The 23,456-nt window shown below is 37.5% G+C and overlaps 1 protein-coding gene across 1 annotated transcript in view; it reads right to left on the reverse strand.

Annotated features, from left to right (window-relative positions):
* Positions 1-23,456, reverse strand: part of cntn4 (contactin 4) — a 141,781-nt gene that overhangs the window by 7,157 nt on the left and 111,168 nt on the right. Inside the window, exons 12-15 of the mRNA XM_016238920.1 lie at positions 14,143-14,270; positions 2,887-3,062; positions 1,392-1,512; positions 831-989 (exon numbers count right to left, since the gene is read on the reverse strand). Coding sequence (XP_016094406.1) covers positions 831-989; positions 1,392-1,512; positions 2,887-3,062; positions 14,143-14,270 — 584 coding nt within the window. The remainder of the gene's footprint in view (positions 1-830; positions 990-1,391; positions 1,513-2,886; positions 3,063-14,142; positions 14,271-23,456) is intronic.

Genomic DNA, 23,456 nt, shown 5'->3' on the forward strand with positions numbered 1-23,456 from the left:
TTATGAACGGGAGAAACTGCAGCATGCAATATTGCGGAATAGTCCCGCCTTCTAAATGAATGAGCCAATCACTGGTTGGTAAAGTCATTGCATCACTGCAGCAGCCTTAGAAGCTCCGGTTTCCATAGAAACCTGAGGCTAGACCAGCCAAAGCGCATGCGCAGTCATAAGTGCGTTGTGATTGTGCATACGCATTGGCTGGTCTAGTCTGAAGAAACAACATTCATGATGGGGCAGTTCATTTCAGATTTTGTTGCTGATTTGAAATATGTAATTTAATTGTAAGTTCAAATTGAAATTTCAGGATTCCCCCATTCATTTAGATGAGACTTGGTGTTGTATGAGCTGCAGCATGAGGAGTAACAAATATGGTCACTGAGTGAACAGACTTTCCTTGAAAGGGACTTTGATATATGTTAATTAGATTACATTTTTTTCCTTGCATAAATTTATCGAAAGCTTTCAAAAGTTCGGCACATGAGTCATATGGCATTTTATGGTACTATCATGATACCTTTAGTCATTTATTTAGCTTGATGGCCCATGTATACCACTTTTATGGTATGGAAAAGAGCAGCCTCAACATTTCGCTAAACATTTTTGGATTCTCTGCTTCAAGCTAAAGACAAAGCAAATTACATGTAGAAAAAAACAGTCATTTCACAAATGCAGTTTAGCAAGGCATGAAAAGCAAAAATAAACAAACATACAAAAACAATGAAACAAGATGAAAATCTCACTACATAATAGGAGAGGAAAAAGCAGGGTGGCGAAAATAGGAAACTATGCACCAAATGTTTTGATCAGTGAAGGCTGGTTAGAAGCCCCACCTGTGCTAACAGCTTGCCAGCCGAGGGAGAAAGGGGTTCTAGCCTGGATGGTGTAGGCAGTAATTGGACTGTGATTATCAGGACCAGGCCTCCAGGAGAGAGTGGCAGTGGTATCTGTGATTTCTTCCACATGGATGCTGGTAGGGGGGCCGGGGGGACCTGAGACAGAAGACAGCCATGCAAACCAGAAACACACACACACACACACACAAGTTGTCACGCTTCTAGGCTGCATATAAACGGCCGCCTAAAGCATAGCAGTACAGCTGGTTAACTCTGAGCTACATGTTTTCACTGGCTTAAAAGCCCTAATTAGATTATGTCTCATTTTTTATGGGTAATTTTTGCTAAAGCAGGAAAACCAGCACATCTTTCCTCCGTTTGGTAAATACTTACATTGCTTCAAGGGCTTGTTTAACAGTCTGTAACACTGTATCCAGTACGTTTTTATGATCGACGTGTAATATTCAATAGTCACAGTGTGCAGAAGATTATGTCTGTATATATAAAATGTGATATGTACAATGTGAATGGGCTGTATGGGTTTTAAAGCATTTTCACCTCTGACAACCAGGTCGGTCGCGATGGAGCTGCTGTCCACCTTGGTCTGCACAGCACACGTGTATTTCCCAGCATGCCTCAGCTGAATGTTCCGGATCATGATGTCACCTGCCGAGTGCTGCTAAAAGAGAAAGATCAAAGTCATGGTAAGGAATTACAGTTTGGGTATAGAGAAAGGATTTTTTCTTATTTAAATAAAGTTATTTCTCCTATGCTTATTTCTATGTCTAATTAGCTTGTCATTATTTGTTTTAAAATGTACTTACACCGCTGTTCACAAGTATTGATAAGAATTTTTTTTTTTGACAGATGTCTTTAATCCTTAATAAGGCTACATTTATTTGATTAAATACAGCAAGTGTTACATCAATGTTTTAATTTTAATGTTTAAAATGTAATTTATTCCTGTGATGGCAAAACTGAATTTTCAGCATCATTACTCCAGTTTTCAGTGTCACATGATCATTCAGAATCATTCCAATATGCTGATTTCGTGCTGATTTGTGACCCTGGAGCACAAAAACAGTCGTAAGTCGCACGAGTATATTTGTAGAAATAGCCAACAATACATTGTATGGGTCAAAATGATCAATTTTTCTTTTAAGCCAAAAATCATTAGGATATTAAGTAAAGATCATCTTCCATGAAGATATTTTGTAAATTTCTTACCATAAATATATAAAAACTGAATTGTTGATTAGTAATATGCATGGCTAAGAACTTCATGTAGACAACTTTAAAGGCGATTTTCTCCATATTTTGTCCTATTATTGAATATTGCCCTATCCTAACAAACTATACATCAATGGAAAGCTTATTTATTCAGCTTCCAGATGATGTATAAATCTCAATTTAAAAAAAAGACCCTTTTGTGGACCAGGGTTACATTTGTGGACACTGTTATAATGTTTTAAGGATTTTTGAAAAGAAACGCATGTGACTGTACAAGTGCTGTAATTCACATCACTGAGAGGGAAGCCTAATTATATTCTAGATTAATACAGAATGGGGTTGTCAGTGGCTGCACATATAATGGGAAAATCTCTTATCATAAATTCACAAACTCAAAACTGTGGAATTTAATGAAAGGATTAAATGTTTCCCCCCAAGAATTCAGTTGAAAGTACTCGATATGAATACCTTAAGTATAATATATGACCAATTACAGTTTCTATAAATTTGCATATGTGTATGTGAAGTGAATACTGTCTGGCTCCCTGAACCAGGTACCAGCTAACAGACACTGTATTAGTTTGTAGTATTTTTAAAAGAGAGTAAAATGACTAATTAAAAACAAACTATGGCTTTGTTTAGTAACTTAGATTTTTATGTTATTTTATTTAAGGGTCGTCACACTTTATGGTGACTGTCATGATGAGATCACATGACCAGCCAAAAACGATTCACTTTATCTTGGTAATCCCAGTATTACTTCTGGATGTGGTATAAATATCTAAATCACTGAGTAGGGTATTTGTAATCATTTTCTTCTTACTCCGCCAACTTTTTCAAAGTATCCTCCGTGGCTGCCGAAGTGGATGAGCTGCTCGTTGAAAAACCAGGTGAATTTGAGCTCCAGAGAGGGATCGTAAGACACCTGGCAGGGAAGAATGATGCTCTCACCGACGGTCACGTCCAGCGTGTTGGGAGCTGTTGTAATGATTGTTGGCTCTGAAAAACAAGATTTCAAAAGGTACCGTTATCAACTTCTAAAGCCACTACCATTCACAAGTTTAGGGTCAGTACGTTTTTTTTTCTAGAAATTAATACTTTTATATAGCAAGGATGCATTTAATTGGTCAAGAAGTGACAGTAAAGACAATTACAATGTTACAAAAGATTTCTATTTCATATAGATGCTGTTCTTTTCAACTTTCTATTCATCAAGGAATATTAAGCAGCACAACTGTTCCAACATTGATAATAAAAAACAAGTATTGCATGAGGAGGACATCATTATATTAGCATGATTTCTGAAAACTCAGCATCATTACTCCAAAACTGCTTTAAACTGTATTAATATTTGGTGAGCACAAGAGACTTCTTTCAAAAACATCTTACCAAACCCAAACTTTTGAACTCTAGTGTATATTAAATTATTTACTCATCTGCCATAATAATGTCTTTCAGTTATCCCAATTTGGGGGATTTTCAAAGAAAAAAATCAACTTTAATTATGATTAATTAAATTAATCAACCAGCATACCGTGTAATTATTTTATAAAAAAATAACCTTTTTTTTTTAAACTACAAATGAACATTGCTTAAAAGTAAGATAGTTCAGAGCTCCATGACAAACGGCGGTCAGCTTGCAGGCCAATATCTGAGGATGGACTGAGAGGTGAATATCCCATGAACAGTCCCTGAGCTCCACCATGTGAACCCAAACTTTTGAACTCTAGTGTATATTAAATTATTTACTCATCTGCCATAATAATGTCTTTCAGTTATCCCAATTTGGGGGATTTTCAAAGAAAAAAATCAACTTTAATTATGATTAATTAAATTAATCAACCAGCATACCGTGTAATTATTTTATAAAAAAATAACCTTTTTTTTTTTAAACTACAAATGAACATTGCTTAAAAGTAAGATAGTTCAGAGCTCCATGACAAACGGCGGTCAGCTTGCAGGCCAATATCTGAGGATGGACTGAGAGGTGAATATCCCATGAACAGTCCCTGAGCTCCACCATGTGTCACTGTCTGATCTCTGCTAAGCCCCTAAAGTCACATCTGCTCTCCCAGAATGCACTACTCCGAAAAACAGATAACACACCAGCAGCCCCGGCACTTTCTTTCCAAGTCTCAGTTCACACAGAGACTGATGCCATTCCACTAGGGAACACGACAAGCATGCCTGCTCCTCCACTTTCAGAGTCGCAGCCTTGTGCAGAACAAGTGCAAAAAATCCGCTGCAGTTCGCTTTAGTGCCTCTTGACGGCGCTGTGTGTATTCTGCTGAAGCGTCCGTCGGACTAAATTAAGCACGGTGAACGATACCCCAGACGAGCGCAAATTTATGCAGAAAGCACCAGGCACGAGCTCCAATCTATGTATGAGGATTCAATTCTAGAATTACATGTCTACAACACATGAAACAACCTTTCCCCATCTCGACTGATATCAAACTGGAAAGGCAAAGCTAACAGGTGCACTGCTAAGGGTTTTGTGCGGAACACAATGAGGGGCCGTCGGATGAGGCTCGCTTCTTTTATTGTTTGGATGAGATCCCTCTCCGACTGTCTGTCAGATTCACACAATGGGATGACAATACACCACTGCCTGGTATTCTACTGTCAACTCTTAGCCTGGCAATTTAATTCAGAATTCAACAGCACTCGCCTTGAAGCCCAGAAGAGTGCATGTTACTCGCTCTTCTCCTGCAGGAACGGCACTTGTTGGAGGATTCGTTGAATAATGTACCTTTTTTCCATCCCCGATACCTTCGCCACTTTCATCATTTTCTCCTTGTAATGTTCTCATGTTATTGTTTGCCGTCTCTTGCAGTAGACGGATGTCCCTCGGCTCCCTTTGTTCTTTTGCGTGGAAGTGGCTTGGGGTCTCCAAACAAGGCGGATTTCTCTAAGGTCTATATTTACACAAGCATCGGCCTGAGCCGAACAGGTGAAAAATTACCATTGTAAGCCAACAAGAAGCTATTAATACTTCCTATTGTAGTCGTAATGGATGGAATGCACCTCAATGAGGGAAAGCGTAAATTTGCACTTCGGGCCAGAGTTGGGCGAAGCTGGTCTCCGCAGCCCTGAACAGTGGCAAGAAAATCTCTGAAGTCAAACCTGAGAATTCATTCAAGGCAAAGCTGACATTGCTGTCTGACTCTCGAGGTTGTAGAACTGGAGAAAATGCCTCTTATTACCCTGCTCCATCATCATTTGTGACAGATTGCATAGATAACCTCGTTTAAAAGACCTGACGCCCTCAAGCTCTCGTTGGCGTAATCTGGGTGATATCCGTCTTGCATAATACCTTGTTACTGTTACTGTCTGTCATTAAAGCTGTCGAGAGAGGACGAGACCCTATGCGTTAACAGGGCAACCTGTGGAAGCTTTCAGACCGAATTTTTCTTGAAGAGAAACATCAACGACCTCAAAAGTGTGTACACAGATTTGAATGAATGCAGCATCATCTATATTGCTAACACCGTGCTTCATAGTGATAGAAGGAAGATGACAGGAACAGAAAAACACTACTATAGAATGACAGAGCATGGTTAAATGGTCTGTGGAAGTATCCTAGAGCTAGACTACGTGGTATTCGCCTGTCTCTGATATTTCTACTTGAATATTGCAGTCTCATACAGGTCAAGTGTTCTGGGAGGCTTGCAATGATCTGGCACAAAAGCAATTGAGCAAAGCCAATGTGTAGATCTGTGCAACAGGCGCCTGCTGAGGCTAGAGACAAGAAATCAAACTCAAACAAGGTCAAACTATTAGCAAAAAAACACCTGCAACCTTGTCATTGATTTTAAGTATGATTTTTTTTAGTAAGTAATGTTTACAAGAAGCTCTACAAATTAATGACATATAGCCTACTATATTACATAAAACAATAAAGCCATAGTGCATATGTGACCCTGGACCACAAAACCAGTCATGCGTTGCACGAGTATATTTGTAGCAATAGCCAACAATACATTGTATGGGACAAAATTATCAATTTTTCTTTTATGCCAAAAATCATTAGGATATTAAGTAAAGATAATGTTCCATGAAGATATTTTGTAAATGTCCTACTGTAAATATATCAAAACTTAATTTTTGATTAGTAATATGCATAGCTAAGGACTTCATTTGGACAAATTTAAAGGCAATTTTCTCAATATGTAGATTTTTTGCACCCTCAGATTCCAGATATTCAAATAGTTGCATCACGGCCAAATATTGTCCTATCATACCAAACAATACACCAATGGAAAGTTTATTATTTCAAATGATGTGTAAATCTCAATTTCAAAAAGTTGACCCTTATGACTGGTTTTGTGGTCCAGGGTCACGTATATTATATAATATTAATAATAATGATAAATTAACAATATTATTATTTATACTGTATAACAACAACAGCATAACATAGAAAAGGCAATATATAAAATATTTTTCAGTATGAGTGGTTAAGATACTGTCAAATTCTGTAAAATTCATAATAAAATATGCAATATATAATAGTTATATTGAACTTCCATAACAAACTTGGAGCAGAAAGTATTTTAAACATGCTCTTCTTCTGCAATAAAAAAGCCACCACAGAAGCGAACTAAAAAAAAAGAAAAAAAAAAAGATATTGTCATGCAGAACTGATCTAGTTTGTGTAAAACGAGATAAAACAACTAAAAGTGAATGATTTCTGTGTGTTTTATGGTAAACTTTAAGCTGCCATCATTTTGTTCCACAGGTGGTTTAATAAAACTCAAAAGACACGACAAAACTACATCACTGAAGATGACAATTGACTGCCTATGGTAAATGAATTTACTTTTAAATTAGACAGGAATTTGTGTTTTAACAGTACAATATAGATAAGCATTTTTATTTTGTCCATTTTCCATTTCAGTATTTAGAGACTCAGTGGAGAGAACAATGGGGCGAAAAGGAGGGAACAGGATCAGGAAATGTCACGAGCTTCGTCCACATGATTACCACAGCGCCTACAAAAAATATAAGAGTACTTGACATGATTCTTAAGATTCTTGACCAACAAATAAAATCTATACCATACTAAAATCTGTTATATATCTGTCTCCATTCTCCATGTGTTTTTCCTCTCTTCATGCACACTCCAAAGGCAGTTTAGAAATGACCAGGGCTCCTTATCTTCACTCCAATACCTCTGCAAAATCACACCAAAAGAAAGTTGACAAAAGACCTGACCACTGCAACCTCTTCCAATTGAGTTTCCACCCTCCGCGATAACCTTGTGGATCTTGCAATCCCTTTTTTGAAGCTCGTACTCAGACAACACGGGTTGAAAACATCACAAAGTAATAATTGAAATAGAGCCTCTTGGATATGTGCACAATCTGAGAAAGATTTAGTCGTTTTTCAAAAGAGCCTTGGGTGAAATTCCACCAAATCACAATCATAAAAGCCTTTAATGAACATGACTTCAGTCAAAATGAACAATTACTTGTCAAATGTGCAACAACACAGCAAAACAGTACTAGCTGATAATAGAACTTTACTGAACACCACTGAAAGTAAAATGAATATTAAACACTTAATATAATATAATGCAGTATAATAATAAGACAATTATAAAAGCCTGAATTTATTCAACTTAATTGTCAAATATGCAACAATACAGCAAAAAGTGAAAGTAAAATAAATATAAAAAAATTGTAATGATTAATTATTTTAAATAATATAATATAACATGACAATTATAAAAGCCTTAACTAAAAATGATTTCAGTCAAAATTTATTAAATTGTCAAATATGCAACAATACAGTAAAAATTAAATGTAAAATAAAGTTGTAATTATTAATTATTTTTAATACTATAATATAATATAATACAATATAATAAACATTAAAATAAATTATATAAAGAATAAGTTGTAATAGTAGTGGTGATAAAAGTAAAAAAAAAAACTAAAATATTAAAGTGGTATAAATGTGTACTGCAAATAAAAAAATATATATACTATTTTAATATTAAGTTTAATATAGACTTTATAATGTTTATAAAAACATTCATTATTATTTATTTTAAACTATAACAACAAGCAATATATCATACCACTATACTACAACTGTTATCAACATTTATTTTTTGATTATGTTTCAGTGCATTCACTGCAGCTTTAAATGACAAGGTGCTGATGGGTTAATTGTGAACGTCGCATGCAACAGCGAGGGAACTTATTACGAGGATGATCTCTCACCAGCTCTGATATCATTGTCCAACATCCAAACACATGATTTGATCCTCAGTTAATCTCTGTCCAGCAAAACCAATTTCTAATTAAGACTAATTAATCTGGGTAATATCCTCTCAGCGTTCTGATGATTGGGACATCACCAGGGCTGACACAATGCTCGGTTTCCAACCGCTGTTTGCTGGGAGGGTTTACGTGCCACTTATCCAGTGGGAATCTAATGTGACAGGTATTTTTCAGCCCTCATATCACCGCAGTCAATTTAAATAAACCACTGTCATCTCCCATAAGGGCTACGGCAGATGCTGATGTACACGAGCAAACCAGGTTTCCACTCCTAAATGAAATTGCAGATGTAAATGTCCCTGTCTTAGTCTCAGAGCCTTATTGATAGTGGCAGTTAGGTGCTAGATCATATAGGGGAACATTTGTACGTCAGCAAGGATGCATTGATGCACAATCCAGATCAAACTCTCAGGGTGGGTGTCAAATAGACGCCGGTGATGCTTTCTTCCAAAAATAAATCTGAAGATAATCATGCAATTCATCCAGATAGAAAAAAGATGCATCTTTCTCCGGAGGCTGATTGATAACCAATTTAATGGGCCGCTCCCCATCCTCAGACGCATTACAAAGTGTCTGGATAAATGCCATCAATAATGACAGAGCGGACATGTTTCAGGACTGCGTTAATGAAGAGAAATAATGGAATAAAAGGTGCGAGATGATGCGACACACAAACAACACACACGGGGCAGACGGTGACTCAAAGTAATGAGGCGGGCTGAGAGCCAATCACCTTCCTGTTAGGCTCTTTTTTGACTCGGCTTTGAGTTGAAAGAGCAGTTTTTGCTTGAGTGTGAAATCCAAGTCCCACAAATGAGAAATAAAACATCCTTTCAAGAGATAATTCTGTTTTTAGAGATGGATAATAATAATTGCGAGCCAGCTTTTCAACCTTCACGATGGGAAATTATCTGTGGAGTTTCATTCTTAAATTAAATATCTCCAGATTAAAGAATTTCACTTTTGATTAATTAAATATGTCAGTGTTAGAAAGTGAAAAATTGCGTGACTGTACAACACTCGCTTGCGCTAGTGAGAAAAAAAGAGGGTCTTTCGATGAAAGCATGGAGCAGAGACTCAACATAAAAGACTTATAAGATACTCATCCATCTCTCTCTCTGTTTAAGCTAGTCTGACCGCAACCGTATATCATCTATAATGCAAGTAATTCATTTTTTAATTATTAACCAGTCTTTGGGAACACAGACGAATTAAGATTTTACAAGTAACTGGCAGAGAAAACAAACGATTTGTTTGCATTAACAAATATCTGATTTATGATTGACTAAATAGGCATTTTGGTACCAGGGAGCGTTATACTACTGACAGTTTAACTAATTAAAAATGAGCTACAGGGGTAATACATACCCACCACCCTCCTGAGATGTGTTAAAATATAAAGGATTTACAGCACAAAAACAATTTTGAGCTTACTATAAACTATAATTGGATTTGTGATTATGTTAATGGATTTCATATACTGTATAACATGCAAGGTTTTCATCTACATGTTAAAAAATGTCTGATATAAATGACTACTGTAAATAATAAAAATAAATTGTTCATAATATACCATTTTGTTTATTTAAAAATATAATATTCAGGGGCTATAAACAAATTTATTATAGTAAATGCATATACATGCATACACACACACACACACACACACACACACACACACACACACACACACACACACACACACACACACACATACAGTATATATATATATATATATATATATATACAGTATATATTAGTAACAGCTCACGTGGTAAATGTAAAAAGTATAAAAACAATAAAAATTATAAAGTGGTATAAATGTGTACTGCAAATGATAAAAATGTTTATAAATATATACAAATATAAACATACTGTATATTTTTTAAATATTACAATAAGCAATATATAATTACACTATATTACTAATTAATGAATGCATCATAAGTGACACCAATTTAGGTAAAATTATCAGATTTTTCACATTTTCACTCAAACAAATTTATAACATTCCTATTACATTAGGGAATATATTACATCAAATACCGAGACACAGATGTTGTGTTACAACACAAAATGTGTTCACCGTTTTCCCCTATGGAAAACATTTACACCAGGCAGCCTTATGGATCAACGCTAAATATAGAGGAATCAGCAGCGTTAATGAATTATGATATGACTCATACAAAAGACATTTGCATCTTAAAAAAGGGCAAATGAAACAATCAAAGCGGTCACTATAGCAACCACTAAAAGGAGAGCTACCTTCAAGGAGCTTTATTAGAGAGCTGTTGAGCTGGTGTCTGAAGGCCTTAGAGAAGACTAACGTGTGCGGACAGAAACAAAAATGGATTGAACCTTTAAGTAAACATGACAGCGAGCTCAGTAACAACAGGTTTGTTTTTATGTCGGACTGGTTTTTGGAGGGAGAAAACTACATTAAACTTAGAACAAGAACAAACACGTGGATTGTGGACTACGGGGAGCACCGCGGGACCCAACGCAACAGGGTGCGGCGCGGGACAACTCTTGATGGGCGAGTGCGGGTGTGGGCGGGAAGAGACTCGTGTGTGTGCGGGATGCGGGAGAATAAAATTATTCGCGGGACTCCCGCAAAATAGAAATTATCTAAACATAAAGTGTCTAAAACATATAAATTGTTATTTATCTGTTGCACTAAAGCAAAAAGAACAACTAATATTAACATTAAAATGATTAACGCGCAAGCTAGACACAGCCTAGTTTCCATTTATAATGTAGCCAATCACAGACTCAGCTGTTGATTTCTGGAACGCAATGGCCAATCAGAGGTGATCAAGTTAGAATCTACTCACCACAGTGCTGAAATTGCGTGCTCACGAATCCTCTCATTTTAGACACTGAAAGATTCATTGTGCATATATTTAGTATATTTAGTGTTATAACAGAGCTTTATGAGATCGCGATTAACTGAGATGTCAGCTTTTTAGATAATAAAGGAAGTGTGCTGCTCGCAATCTGCCATGCCAAATCATGCACGCAGCAGCCCATGCTTGCTTTCCGTAAAAAACAACAGTGGTTGTGAATGTTGATGCTTAGTCTAAATAACTAATATTTTATCGGTAGTAGTTTGTTATGTTTATGCTGGGATGTTGTGGAGCTTAGGAGATGTTACAGAACCATTTCATGTAAATTTCTTCAATGTACTTAAAACAATCTATATAGATTACTTTTATGCGGGCTTTTGCGGGCGGGAGCGGGACAAAACATGAATGTCGTGGGCGGGAGCGGGACCAGATAAGATATATTTTTGCGGGAGCGGGCGGGCGCGGGACAGAATCTTGCGGGAACGGGCGGGAGCGGGACTGAAAAATCCGTCCCGCGCAGGTCCCTAGTTCAAACGTACACATGCTTTTTTTTTTTTTTGGCCAGATTCATACAACAACAATGTATGTAAAATGTAAACCCTTTGTAAAAAACCTGGAATTACTGAAAAAAAAAAAAAAAAAAATATATATATATACTGTATATACATACACATATGTTTTACTCTACATACATTTCCATTTATTAATTTAAATACATTTTCCAATTTATTTTTACAGAGAAGAATAAAGCAGGTCCAATCAGGTGAACAAGCTTAAAATGAATTAAATTGTCTATAAAGTTCACATATAATAATAAACATTTTAGAAGCTATCCATACAGTACCAATTAGATTACATTTATATGTGTACAAACAAATACAAATACTAATGAGATTGTGTTTTTGCAGAACACAAGGTTTCTGCTTCCCTCAAAAGTTGTCACCAGTAGCTTTGACCGTATGGTATAATTATCTTTGCTGATGCAGCATGTGTACACCCATCTGACACACTGATGGAGATAAAATGGAGGCTGGCTGACATACAGCTGCCAGTGGCGTATCACTTCAGTTGACATGTTTGGCAAGTGAAAAGCGCCCAGCATCAATTAATCTATCTATCAATCGTGTTTAAGGTCCTTTGACCCAGTCCATCTATCTATAAATGACATTTACTCACACCATGTTGCCCTGCGTCATGTCAATATCTTGATAACATAATATATACGAATATAAAATTAAGGGGATTCAATATTTATTGAGTTTTTGATGGATCTCCTCTTGACATGCAATGATTTAGGGTTGATTAATGGTTGACAAAGGTTAATAAAGTAGACTAAAACGTCACACTTAAGGCACAAGAAACCCTGCGGTTTGAGAAATTGTTCACTTTTAAAATAACTTTAAATGCAGAGGTTTTTATAGACCCGTAACTTTGCTTTCTGCAGGATCACATTAAAATGAACCTCCTGAATGTTGGTTAAGGACTTTAAAATGGTTGGAAAACTCTTTTACTAAGTGCTTCTGATAGATGTGCATGAAAAAGCTGGGTTGTGCATCAGTAAGGAGTCTAATTATTTTTGTGTATGATCTGTAAAGATAAAATGATACAGGGTGGTGGCCAGAATGCTACTTATTAGGGCTGTGCAATATACCGAAATTATCGAAATATCGCAAATGTACATATTGCAATACGCATATCGCTACAGCTTGCAATATTTGGGGCCATGAATAAAACACAGAGAAAATCACTCACTGCTGTAGGATATCAGACCGAATCAGACAATCTAAGATTTGGTCAGAAGGTAACGCTCGAGTAAAACACTACCGTTCACTCTCAGAAGTTGTTGTAGGAGTGCTTTCTTATTAGAATCTGAATTAGCTTTATTCACCACTTAAGTGTGCGCAAACACAAGGAATTTGCTGTGGTTTTATAGGAACTCTTGGTACATACATACATACAAATAACCATATATATACTGTATATATATATGATAACAGCTGAGTAAAACCATTTCATCTGAGCATGTGGCACTTTAAGCATTATCGTATCGCATATCGAATATCGCATTATGCGCTATCGCATATAGCATTTTTCTTCAATATCGCACAGCCCTACTACTTATCTTAAATAAATGAACTATCATATGAAGAAAAAGCACTATTAGGACAAAAGGAATTTTCCCTGAGGAGTTTAGGTAAAATCGTGTTTCACAGTTGCACTTTTGATTTCATCCCTCAGTAAAAATTACAGAGCAAATTAGCCGCTGTTCTTCAGCCACCTTGGGCGACCTCTGAAAAATCTAATCCTGACCACATAGACATACGGCTGACTAAATACTTTTTTTCCCCACTGTATCTGTGATTTTGGTATATTATTTTTTCACAGCCCTTCTCCTCATTTATTTGGACCTTCGCCAAATACTGTAACTAAAGCTAAATTTGTCGTTGTGCTGTCTGCTTCACCTTCATTATGATTTTTTGCCAACTTTCTGAGCAAATAACAGTTGGTGGTTCACGTACTGCTGGCATCCCATCCAATTGAAAAACAGAATTAAATCAAAAAGGAGAGTCCGGACTGCTCAAAACATCCTTAATTAATTCCTTCCCTTAAAGCATAAGGATACAATTAATCACATATGTGATTTATTTCAGTGGGTTTACAACCTTCTGCAATGCCCAGACACTCCCATCTTCAGGGTTGCGCAAAATTCAGAACTGAAGAATTAGTCTCTTCCAATAAGTTGGAAATTATTTGGCAAAACCCCATGGAAAGTTGAATTAGAATTTGAATTACATCTGAAACTGAAGGATGTCCAGCCAAGATTTAAGTTTGTCTTTTCGACTTAAAAACTGCAGCTAATGTACTTAACTTCAGAATGTGTTTGAATTAGTGCTGTCAAATGATTAATCGCGATTAATCGCATCCAAAATAAGAAGCAAATACCTTTAACAAGCATATTCCCTGAGCTGCTGGCCTCGCCAAACTGGTTACGGGCAACACACGTGTACGTGCCAGCGTCCGATTTGGTGACGTTGGATATCCGAAGGCTTCCAATCTCCAATATAGCAATTCTGCAATGCAAACAGACACACACACACATGATAATATTACTTCAGAGTGCTTCTGCGACTTCAAACCAACAATCAACAAAAGCAATTTATTTTTTGACAGGATAAAAGTAAGACGACAGGTTTTGAAGATATTTAAGACTTGAGACTTCTGGAGAGATTTTAAGTGTGTGATGCAAGTCGATCTAGATGTTCTTACAGAGACCGTTTCAGAGGAAAAGAGTGCAATTTTGGGACAGTTTTGAAGGTTTTTCAGCCTTTGCACATTGCTAAGACTCCTTTGTCTTGTCAGATCTCAAATCCCCACCTTCAACAAACTGCTGTCAACATGTATTAAGAGGAATAAGAGTGGCACTGAAATGCCCACAAAGAAAGAAAATTGTTGGAAGAAGTATTTGGACAAGTCTAACACTGCTGGGATATTTTCCATAAGCCATTTAAAATGATATTCAAATACTGATCCTTGAACCAAAATCAAACCGATGTAAATTTTAACACCTGTTTTTATGTAGGTCAATGAAAAAATCAGTTCAAAAATTCAAATACGAAATGATCTTTGCACAGTAACGGCCTTTAAACCATGTAGTGCATATGCACACAAAAAGGGTCTTAAAAACACATCGTCAAAGATAAAACGCATGACGTGGAGACCTTGAGGATGAAGGAGAAAAATAGGGAGGGCTTCATTAATTCATGATGACATTCTAATTATTCTATCCACGATACTCAAGAAGGAGTGAGCTATAAGCAAATTATACAAGATAATGTTATGAGTGTGCATAAAAAAATAAAATGATGGAGGAAAATAAAAACATGGTGCCATATTATAAGATGGTACTATTTTGAAAAGCTGTGATAGCTTGGGGGAAGAGATGTTTAATTGGTGTGGACTAAACATTGAATATAAATAATCAATTTCCACAAACTGTGGATTTCATTAATGACTCTGGGGGGACCCCAATAAATAATATATTTCTAATTAACACTGTTGAAGTGTGGCAAATGTCATAATAATTGGTAAAAACATTGTAAAATAGAGAAAAGAAAAAAATGGGTAAAACATACAATGGTCAAATATGATGCTTCCTGCACACAAGCACAAAATGGACAATCACATATTATTTGAGCTTCACTAACATGCAGATAAAATCAAGCATACACCCTTGCGATGTTCTTACACAAGCATTTTCAGTAGAATAGAGTGTACCGAACAGCTCAGTGATTTTTCACATGGCACTGTTATAGGATGGCACTAGTAAAATGTGTTTACCGAGTGTGAAGAACTTGACTAGCCTGCACAAAGCCCAGACATGAACTTCACTGAATACCTTTGGGATGAATTGGAACATCAGTTTCTGACCTCAGTGCCGAGAAAATCCCTGCAGCCATGTTCCAACATCTAGTGGAAAGCCTTCAGCATCTGTCACACATCTTTTACCTTAGTGGAACATTTCTGTTAAAAGTTTGGTTGGTAAGAAAGTTTGAATGATATTGAATAAAGTTTCTTACGCTAACCAAGCCTTATTATTATTATTATTTTTTTAATATAAAAATACAGTAAAAACAGTAATATTGTGAAATATTGACAAATATTGAAAATTCTCATTTTAGTATATTTTAAAATCAAATTTATTTCTGCAATGGCAAAGCTGTATTTTCAGCATCATTACTCCGGCTCAGTGTCACATGATCCTTCAGAAATCATTTTAATATGCTGATTTGCTGCTCAAGAAACATTTCTCATCAGCGTTGAAAATAATTGTCTTTTGATCAATGCACACTTGCTGAATAGAGTATTCATTTTTAACTAACCCTAAACTTTTGAATGGTAGCACATATATAATCACAGACAAAAAGTAAACCAGAACATCACGAACACAACAATTGCAGGTCACAACAAAGCAGGTTAAATACAGTTTATCAATGATAGCGGTGACGTTTTTCCCTTCTTCCCTTTCTCCCTGGCTCCTCCGTTATGCACCCTACCTCCAGAGACTACCAACAAATAGGCCAGCACATTGTCTTATCTAGATCAAGGAATGACCTGCTTTTGTGCAGCTCTCCTGCGTTTGCAGCTGTTGGTGATGTTTTATGAGTTATGAGATACATTTGTTTGCCCATCTCTTTATAACGCTTCTCTCCCTGTCTCTTTACACGTTCAGACAATTCTTACAGAGAAAAGTACTTTGACATATGGAGGATGAGTGTGGATTTCAAATACTGGTGTCAGAAAACAAAGTGAGGCCACCAGCAATGAAAAACCACAATATCTCAATTGTTTTTCTTAGACAGCAATTCCAGCAGAAAGTCACTGATTTCTCAGGTTTTTATCCTGAGATCATTTTATCACCTAACTGTTATGCCCTGACTCACTTTTATCTTCTTTTATCTCACATGGTTCCGATAAAATTGCTGACGAGTTCTCAAAAATATTTCAAACTGCTCAGGTTTGCCAAGATACCAGCAAACAATAGACAGAGATCTTAATACAAATGCAAACATTTCTGTTGATCAAATATTCAGCATATGTGTCCATTTTTGTTTCGGCTAAGAAAATGTTAGAAGCAACATTCAAGTAAAAGTTGATATCTAAATTTAAAACTCCTTTAAGTTTCCTTAAGCAACATCTGAGCTTCATCTTTCCATCATCAGGGTATTCTGATGTCTCCAGCAGGCTTTTTAACTTGTTTAACCAGCAAAATTTGGCTACGCTGATCCACCAGCAGTAGCATTAACCGGTATAAGCTAGCATGAAAATTCCTAAGCTAATATCTTCAGCAGAGTAAGCAAACCTGACAGATTCATTCTGACATTGATGGGTTCAAACAGATGATATTCCTAAGGTTGGTGGTGCAGTCTGTGGTCTTCAACATACTCAGAGAGCATCTATTCTTGGACAAGCACACCAGCACCCACCATCCAGCCTGAACGAACGAAGACCTATCAATAATTCACCAGCGAGATGAACCTGAGTGCTGGTCTCCTCATCTCCTGTTCGTAACAGCTAATAAGGACTGCAGCAAATCTCTTAGTAGGATACAAGCATGTATGACACAGCGCTGGTGAGCAGTTTATAGAGAGGCACTATGTTGCAGGGAATTCTCAAATCTCCCCAGAAGTGTACTTAGAGTTGGTACAAAGACAACTATGCCACTGAGGCAAAAGCGAGCTATTATACCCTTTTATGTTTTGCTGGGGAAGACAGATAGGAGGCATTATTTAGAGGCATCCTGTAGGAGCTTTCCTCTGGAAATCACAAACTGGACAGTGTAGGCTAAATACTTGTTGACTGTTGGCCAAAAGTCTATGCCAGAAAGCTCTGTGAATTGTCCTAAATTATAATTTATTTACTGATGAATTGGTTAATGCCCCCTCTTGGGTCTCTTTTTTAAAAAAAAATTGTAAGAATGGGACAATACTAAAGGCATAATTCTCAAAATCTTGTAATGCGTGAAGGAACATGACCTTAATATTTGTTAGTATATTCTTTTTCATTTCAAAACATTTGCTTCTGAAATGGAAGCATGAGTGGAATAATAAAAATTCTGTTGACTTTGTTGAGGCATTTGTAGTCTGAGAGCATCACTGAATCAACTTCAACAAGCTCTTAAACACGCTCTTCAGAATTTCTTCCACTTAACGCTAGGTCAAATAGAACAGTCTTAAACAAAATGAAATAAAAATATCCTGTTACTCTGAATATTTTATTCACCAATTTGTGTTCAAAAATGAGGACATTTAGGAAATTGGAAATTGTAATTATGATTCCATCAATAATAAAATATTTTAAGTAACAAGAATTCCATCCCTGTTTTCACAAATAAAACAATTAGCAATTTTCTGCTGGTATATATGATCAAAATATTGTCTAAATATAAATGTAAAAATATTCTAAATATAAACCAGAATAATAAAAAGTGTAAACAAGAACAACAACAACAACATAGTAATAATATTTTTTATAAAACTGATAAATTAGAATAAAATAAAAGTGGCACTCCTGAATGAATCAATGTTATGACCAAATGAATTCAGTTGAGTGAATGGCTCACTTGTTGCCACCTACTGGTGTGCTGATGTAATATATAAACCTTGAACAAATAAATAATAAAAAATACATAGAAAACATTTTTTAAGTATGCAAAATATTAAAGGGGTCATATGATGCGATTTAAATTTTTCCTTTCTCTTTGGAGTGTTACAAGCTCTTGGTGCATAAAGAAGATCTGTAAAGTTGCAAAGACTAAAGTCTCAAATCCAAAGAGATATTCTTTATAACAGTTAAGAGTCAACCACACCTACCTAAAACGTCTCGTTCTAACACGCCCTCACGTCTACGTCACGATGTGGGAAGATTTGCATAACGCCGCCCAAATGCTCAGGCAAAGAAAGAAGGCGTAACTTTTATTCTCGCTGTAGTATTGTTGTTGCCGCTGCCACCATGTCGTGAAGGCGCTGTGTGTTTCGGTGTGAAAGCTAAACTACTTTGTTTGGCCTTCCAAAAGAGGGAGATATCCGCTTCGTCATGCCTGGAGCTGATCTGTGCTGGTCGCTGAGGAAATACATCAACTTCGCGCTGTGGATTGCCGGATCGGTCTCACTGTAGTATTGTTGCCGCCACCATGTCGTGAAGGCGCTGTGTGCTTCATTGTGAAAGCGAAACTACTTTGTTTGGCCTTCCAAAAGAGGACGATATCCGCTTCGTCATGCCTGGAGCTGATCCGTGCTGGTCGCTGAGGAAATACGTCAACTGCGCGATGTGGATCACCGCAGAGTGAGCCACTCTGGACAAAGCAGAGTCCAGCCCGGGGTCGTCACATGTGGTTGCCGCAAGCCCGCCCACTGCCGCTCACTCAAGCCGGCCTCCGCTTACTCTAGGCCGCCGGCCACCGGCCTCCGCTCACTCTAGCCTGCCGTGTGTGACGCTGTGTTTCGTTGTGAAAGCGAAACTACTTTGTTTGGTTTTCTAAAAGAGGACACAACTACAAATCAGTGGTTAAGTTGTATTTACAACACTGTTCCAGAACACTTCAACCCAAATATTCAGATGTGTACCTTAAACCGCATAAACACATTTCATTACACCAAATACACAAAATAATGTTCTTTTTAGCAACATCATATGACCCCTTTAAAAGAAAAATGTTGTTATAAATATTCTCAGAGAATATACAGTGCATATTCTGACAGGTTAAAATCTGACTTGTCTTAGCTCCTGATCCCATTACCTCCCTCTCTCACCCTCTGCTTCTTCATCTCTCTTGAGTTTCCTGCAAAGGAGCTTTCATCCTGACAGCGATTTGCAGACAAAGCGACCTAATTCATAAAATTTTCAATTGGCAGCATCATGAGTGACAGTGACCACTGGCGTTCTAAGTTCAGAAGAGTTAAACTCTTGCAAATAGGCAGCAGTGTGATGCGCCAACTATCAACGGGAGCACAGAACAATCTGCCAACCAATGACCACCAGTAGAGACTCGCCAACCTGCAGCATTTGAATCGCTAACAGTGTGAATGGAGCTCAAGTGTAAAGGCAAAAGCTCATAAATAATGTTACATATTTGTACAAGCTCGCAGATATGACCCAGGACAGTGCATTTAAGCGGGTTGCAACTCTCTTGCACTAACTGGCCTTCTCTGACCTACCTGGAGGTTGTGTTCCATCAGTGATGTTTTTTAAAAAACATTTACTGAGGACCCAGAGGGAGGGTTATGTAGCGGGGTGAAGCAGAAGGACCAGATAGGTCGTTTTATCCTCCAAATGGGGCACGAGGGTTGACCCAAACGTGAAGAGCTGATCTATGTTGAGGTCTAATACCCTAAAGAGGGGTGTGAGAGAGCTCCTGGCGTTACTTAGATGGATCATGTGTCCATATCTCAGTAGGCCTTCTGCTGGGAAGCGCGTTTGATAAACTGACGACCTTGTCAGTTGGATAAATAAACCGGGGGAGGCAGAAACAGGTCATTTCAGATCACGCTCTGTCAAGAGATCTGTTTACGGGAAGCCACCTTGATGAGCGCACCTCTACTTTCGACTCCTCAACCCCAAGGTTAGTCGGCAATTACTGCCACGAGGAAAAAAAAAAGAGCCTTCCGATGAGTTCCGCCGTTATCACTAGAACAACAGAGCAATCACTTGTTGGTCAAGGGAAAAAGAGGAGAGGGGAAAAATGGGACATGGAAAGGTTGTCTTCTGACACTTTTCCAATAGCCAGGTAATTGATATTGATTTTTTTTAGTGTATACGAGTCTGGTTCTTAAGACATAACATTCATTATCACCGCATCTGACACTCACATAACCGTGTCAAACTTTTACGAATTACAGCATCTATCCGGTCTGACTTACTGTGGTATAGTTGCATTTATAATGCAGGCCATATCGATTAAATTCACTATAAATCAGAAATACGGAGAAAGACATTGATTTCTATGAGATACACTGATATATAAAGGCAAAACTATGAAGTAAATCCAATGTGCCGTGAGCTCAACATTTCTAATTTGCTCCAAATTTGGGGCGTATTTACAAGAGAAACCGCTGAAACTGGCTCATAGAATTCACCCGTGGTTTTTATCTAAGTCTCTGCAACGGGCATTATTTGGTTTGTCAGTCAGAGACGGCTCTTGGGTTTAATAATGCGGGTGTCGCTCACTCTGCGGGTGTCCAAAGGGCTTGGCAATTCAGATATAATGGGAGTGATAAGAAATGACTGACAGAAGCATCTGGACACCTAGCCGAGCTCAAAGAGGAGGCGTTTTAGACAACCAGCTGTGTACAATAGTGTTATCCTCCTTACGGTATTAAAATAGCAAAGGAATGGTGGAGTTGCGAGCTAAAGCGGGTGTGACATTTCCTGCGAGCGCTCTGCACGTTGACCCCTCGTCTCTGGGGGACCAGCTTTAAGTTTCCATGGCAATGTGGAGATTTGTAAAAATGAAAAAGGAAGAGAGGAAGAAGTATTAATCTCTATTTTTGTAAACCCAAAATACACTGGTGCCAAATTTATATTCGAGCTACAGAGCTGAGTGTCAGCGGCAACGTCAAGATACATTCCCTGTAGAGAATCATTTGCGACGTATGCCGGTACTTTTTTCCCCACCTTAAAAGGAGGCTTGCATTGCCTTCCCACTTATCCTGAGGTAATTTTCTTAACACATTCAACGCTGTTCAATTATTCAATGTGCTGATTTAGTATGGGTACATTCGGCTCTTGCCACTCCACAAGATAATTCTGTCATTTCTCAGCACAAAATAAATCAACACGGCACCAGCTGGCATAATAATTTAGCTTCAAATCATTTGTGTGGGAAATGGACTTAAATAATGTGCACGGAAATATGTTATGTTCTGCTTTAAGCCACTCATATTCTACATATAAAATAAATCACTGATTTATGAGAAACAAACTAAACCTGCCATTATCTTTGAAAAAAGGAACATTTCCACTTTTAAACTTAAATACATGTTAAATGAAACATTATTATGTCCTGAAACTTCTCATAGGTGTTCATACTTTTTTCAGTACCATTAGATATGATGTATATATATATATATATATATATATATATATAAAGTCATGGCCAAAGTTCGCTGCTTAAGCTGTTGTGGTGTTCAGTCACATTGTTTCTAGATTATTGTGTAGAGTGATCAGATGTATTTTAAATAATTGCTAAAAGCTTCATTGGCCAAAAAAATTTATTTTCACCAAAAAAACAAACAAAACAAATTTCACTGTTGTTTGATCCTGACACAAAATGACCAGCTAACATTAATTGACTAATCATATCAGCAGCACATGTGAAAGTGTGAACGAGTACTAGTCAGGTGAAATCACTATCATACTAAACAGATTGTAAAAGCAGACTGATTGCTACAAAAGGAGGGAAGAAGAGCTTCCAATCATTGTGTTCTTGTTAGCAATGGTTACCTCCTAAGAAACACGTGTAGCCATCAGCGCTTTGCATCAAAATGACCTCACATGCAAGGAAATTGCTACAAGAATATTGCACCTGAAAGAAGCATTTACCGGATCACCAAGAACTTCAAGGAGAGAGGTTCGACTGCAGTGAAGAAGTCTTCAGGACGTCCCAGAGTGTCCAGCAAGTGCCAGGACCGTCTTCTCCTGAGAAGTCCGCTACAGAATCGTGTCACCACCAGTGCAGAGCTTGCTCATGAATGGCAGCAGGTTGGTGTAAGAGCATCTGCACACACAGTGAGGTCAAGACTTTTGGACAACGGCCTGGTGTCAAGAAGGGCAGCAAAGAAGCCACTTCTCTCCAAGAAAAACGTCAAGGACAGACTGAAATTCTGCAGGAAGTACAAGGATTGGACAGCAGAAGACTGGTGCAAAGTTATTTTCTCTGATAAAGCTCCCTTCCGACTGTTTGGGACATCTGGAAAATCGATAGTTCGGAGAAGAAAAGGTGAATGCTACAATGAGTCCTGTGACGTGCCAACAGTGAAGCATCCTGAGACCATCCATGTGTGGGGTTGCTTTTCAACCAAGGGAGTGGGCTTTCTCATAATTCTGCCCAGAAACACTGCCATGAATAAATAATGGTATCAAAACGTCCTGCAAGAGCCACTTCTTCCAACGATCCATGAGCAATTTGGTGATGATCCGTGCATTTTCCAGTGTGATGGAGCACCATGTCACAAAGCAAGAGTGATAAAGAAGTGGCTCGAAGATCATTACATTGAAATTTTGGATACGTGGCCAGGCAACTCCCCAGATCTCAATCCAATAGAAAACCTGTGGTCAGTCCTCAAAAGGCGAGTGGACAAGCAGAAGCCCACAAATTGTGATCAACTGAAAACTAATAAGGCAAGAATGGATCGGCATCAGTCATGATTTGGCCCAGAAGCTACTATCCAGCATGCCAGAGCGAATTGCAGAGGTTATGAAGAACAAGGGTCAACACTGTAAATATTGACTCATTATATTTTTTGCCAATAAACGCCTTTAAAACTTATATGCTTATCATTGTTTTTCAGTATACCATAGAATCATGTGGAAAAATAATCTACAAATACTGAAGCAGCAAACTTTGCAAATCACAAAATTTATGTCACTGCCAAAACTTTTGGCCATGACTGTATGTGTGTGAATATATGTGTGTGTGTGTGTGTGTGTGTGTGTGTGTGTGTTATACACTGCCAACAGTTTGGTTGAACAGTTTGGGGTCT

Source organism: Sinocyclocheilus grahami, unplaced genomic scaffold (assembly GCF_001515645.1).
Source record: "Sinocyclocheilus grahami isolate Dianchi unplaced genomic scaffold, SAMN03320097.WGS_v1.1 scaffold551.1, whole genome shotgun sequence".
Classification (NCBI taxonomy): Eukaryota; Metazoa; Chordata; class Actinopteri; order Cypriniformes; family Cyprinidae; genus Sinocyclocheilus; species Sinocyclocheilus grahami.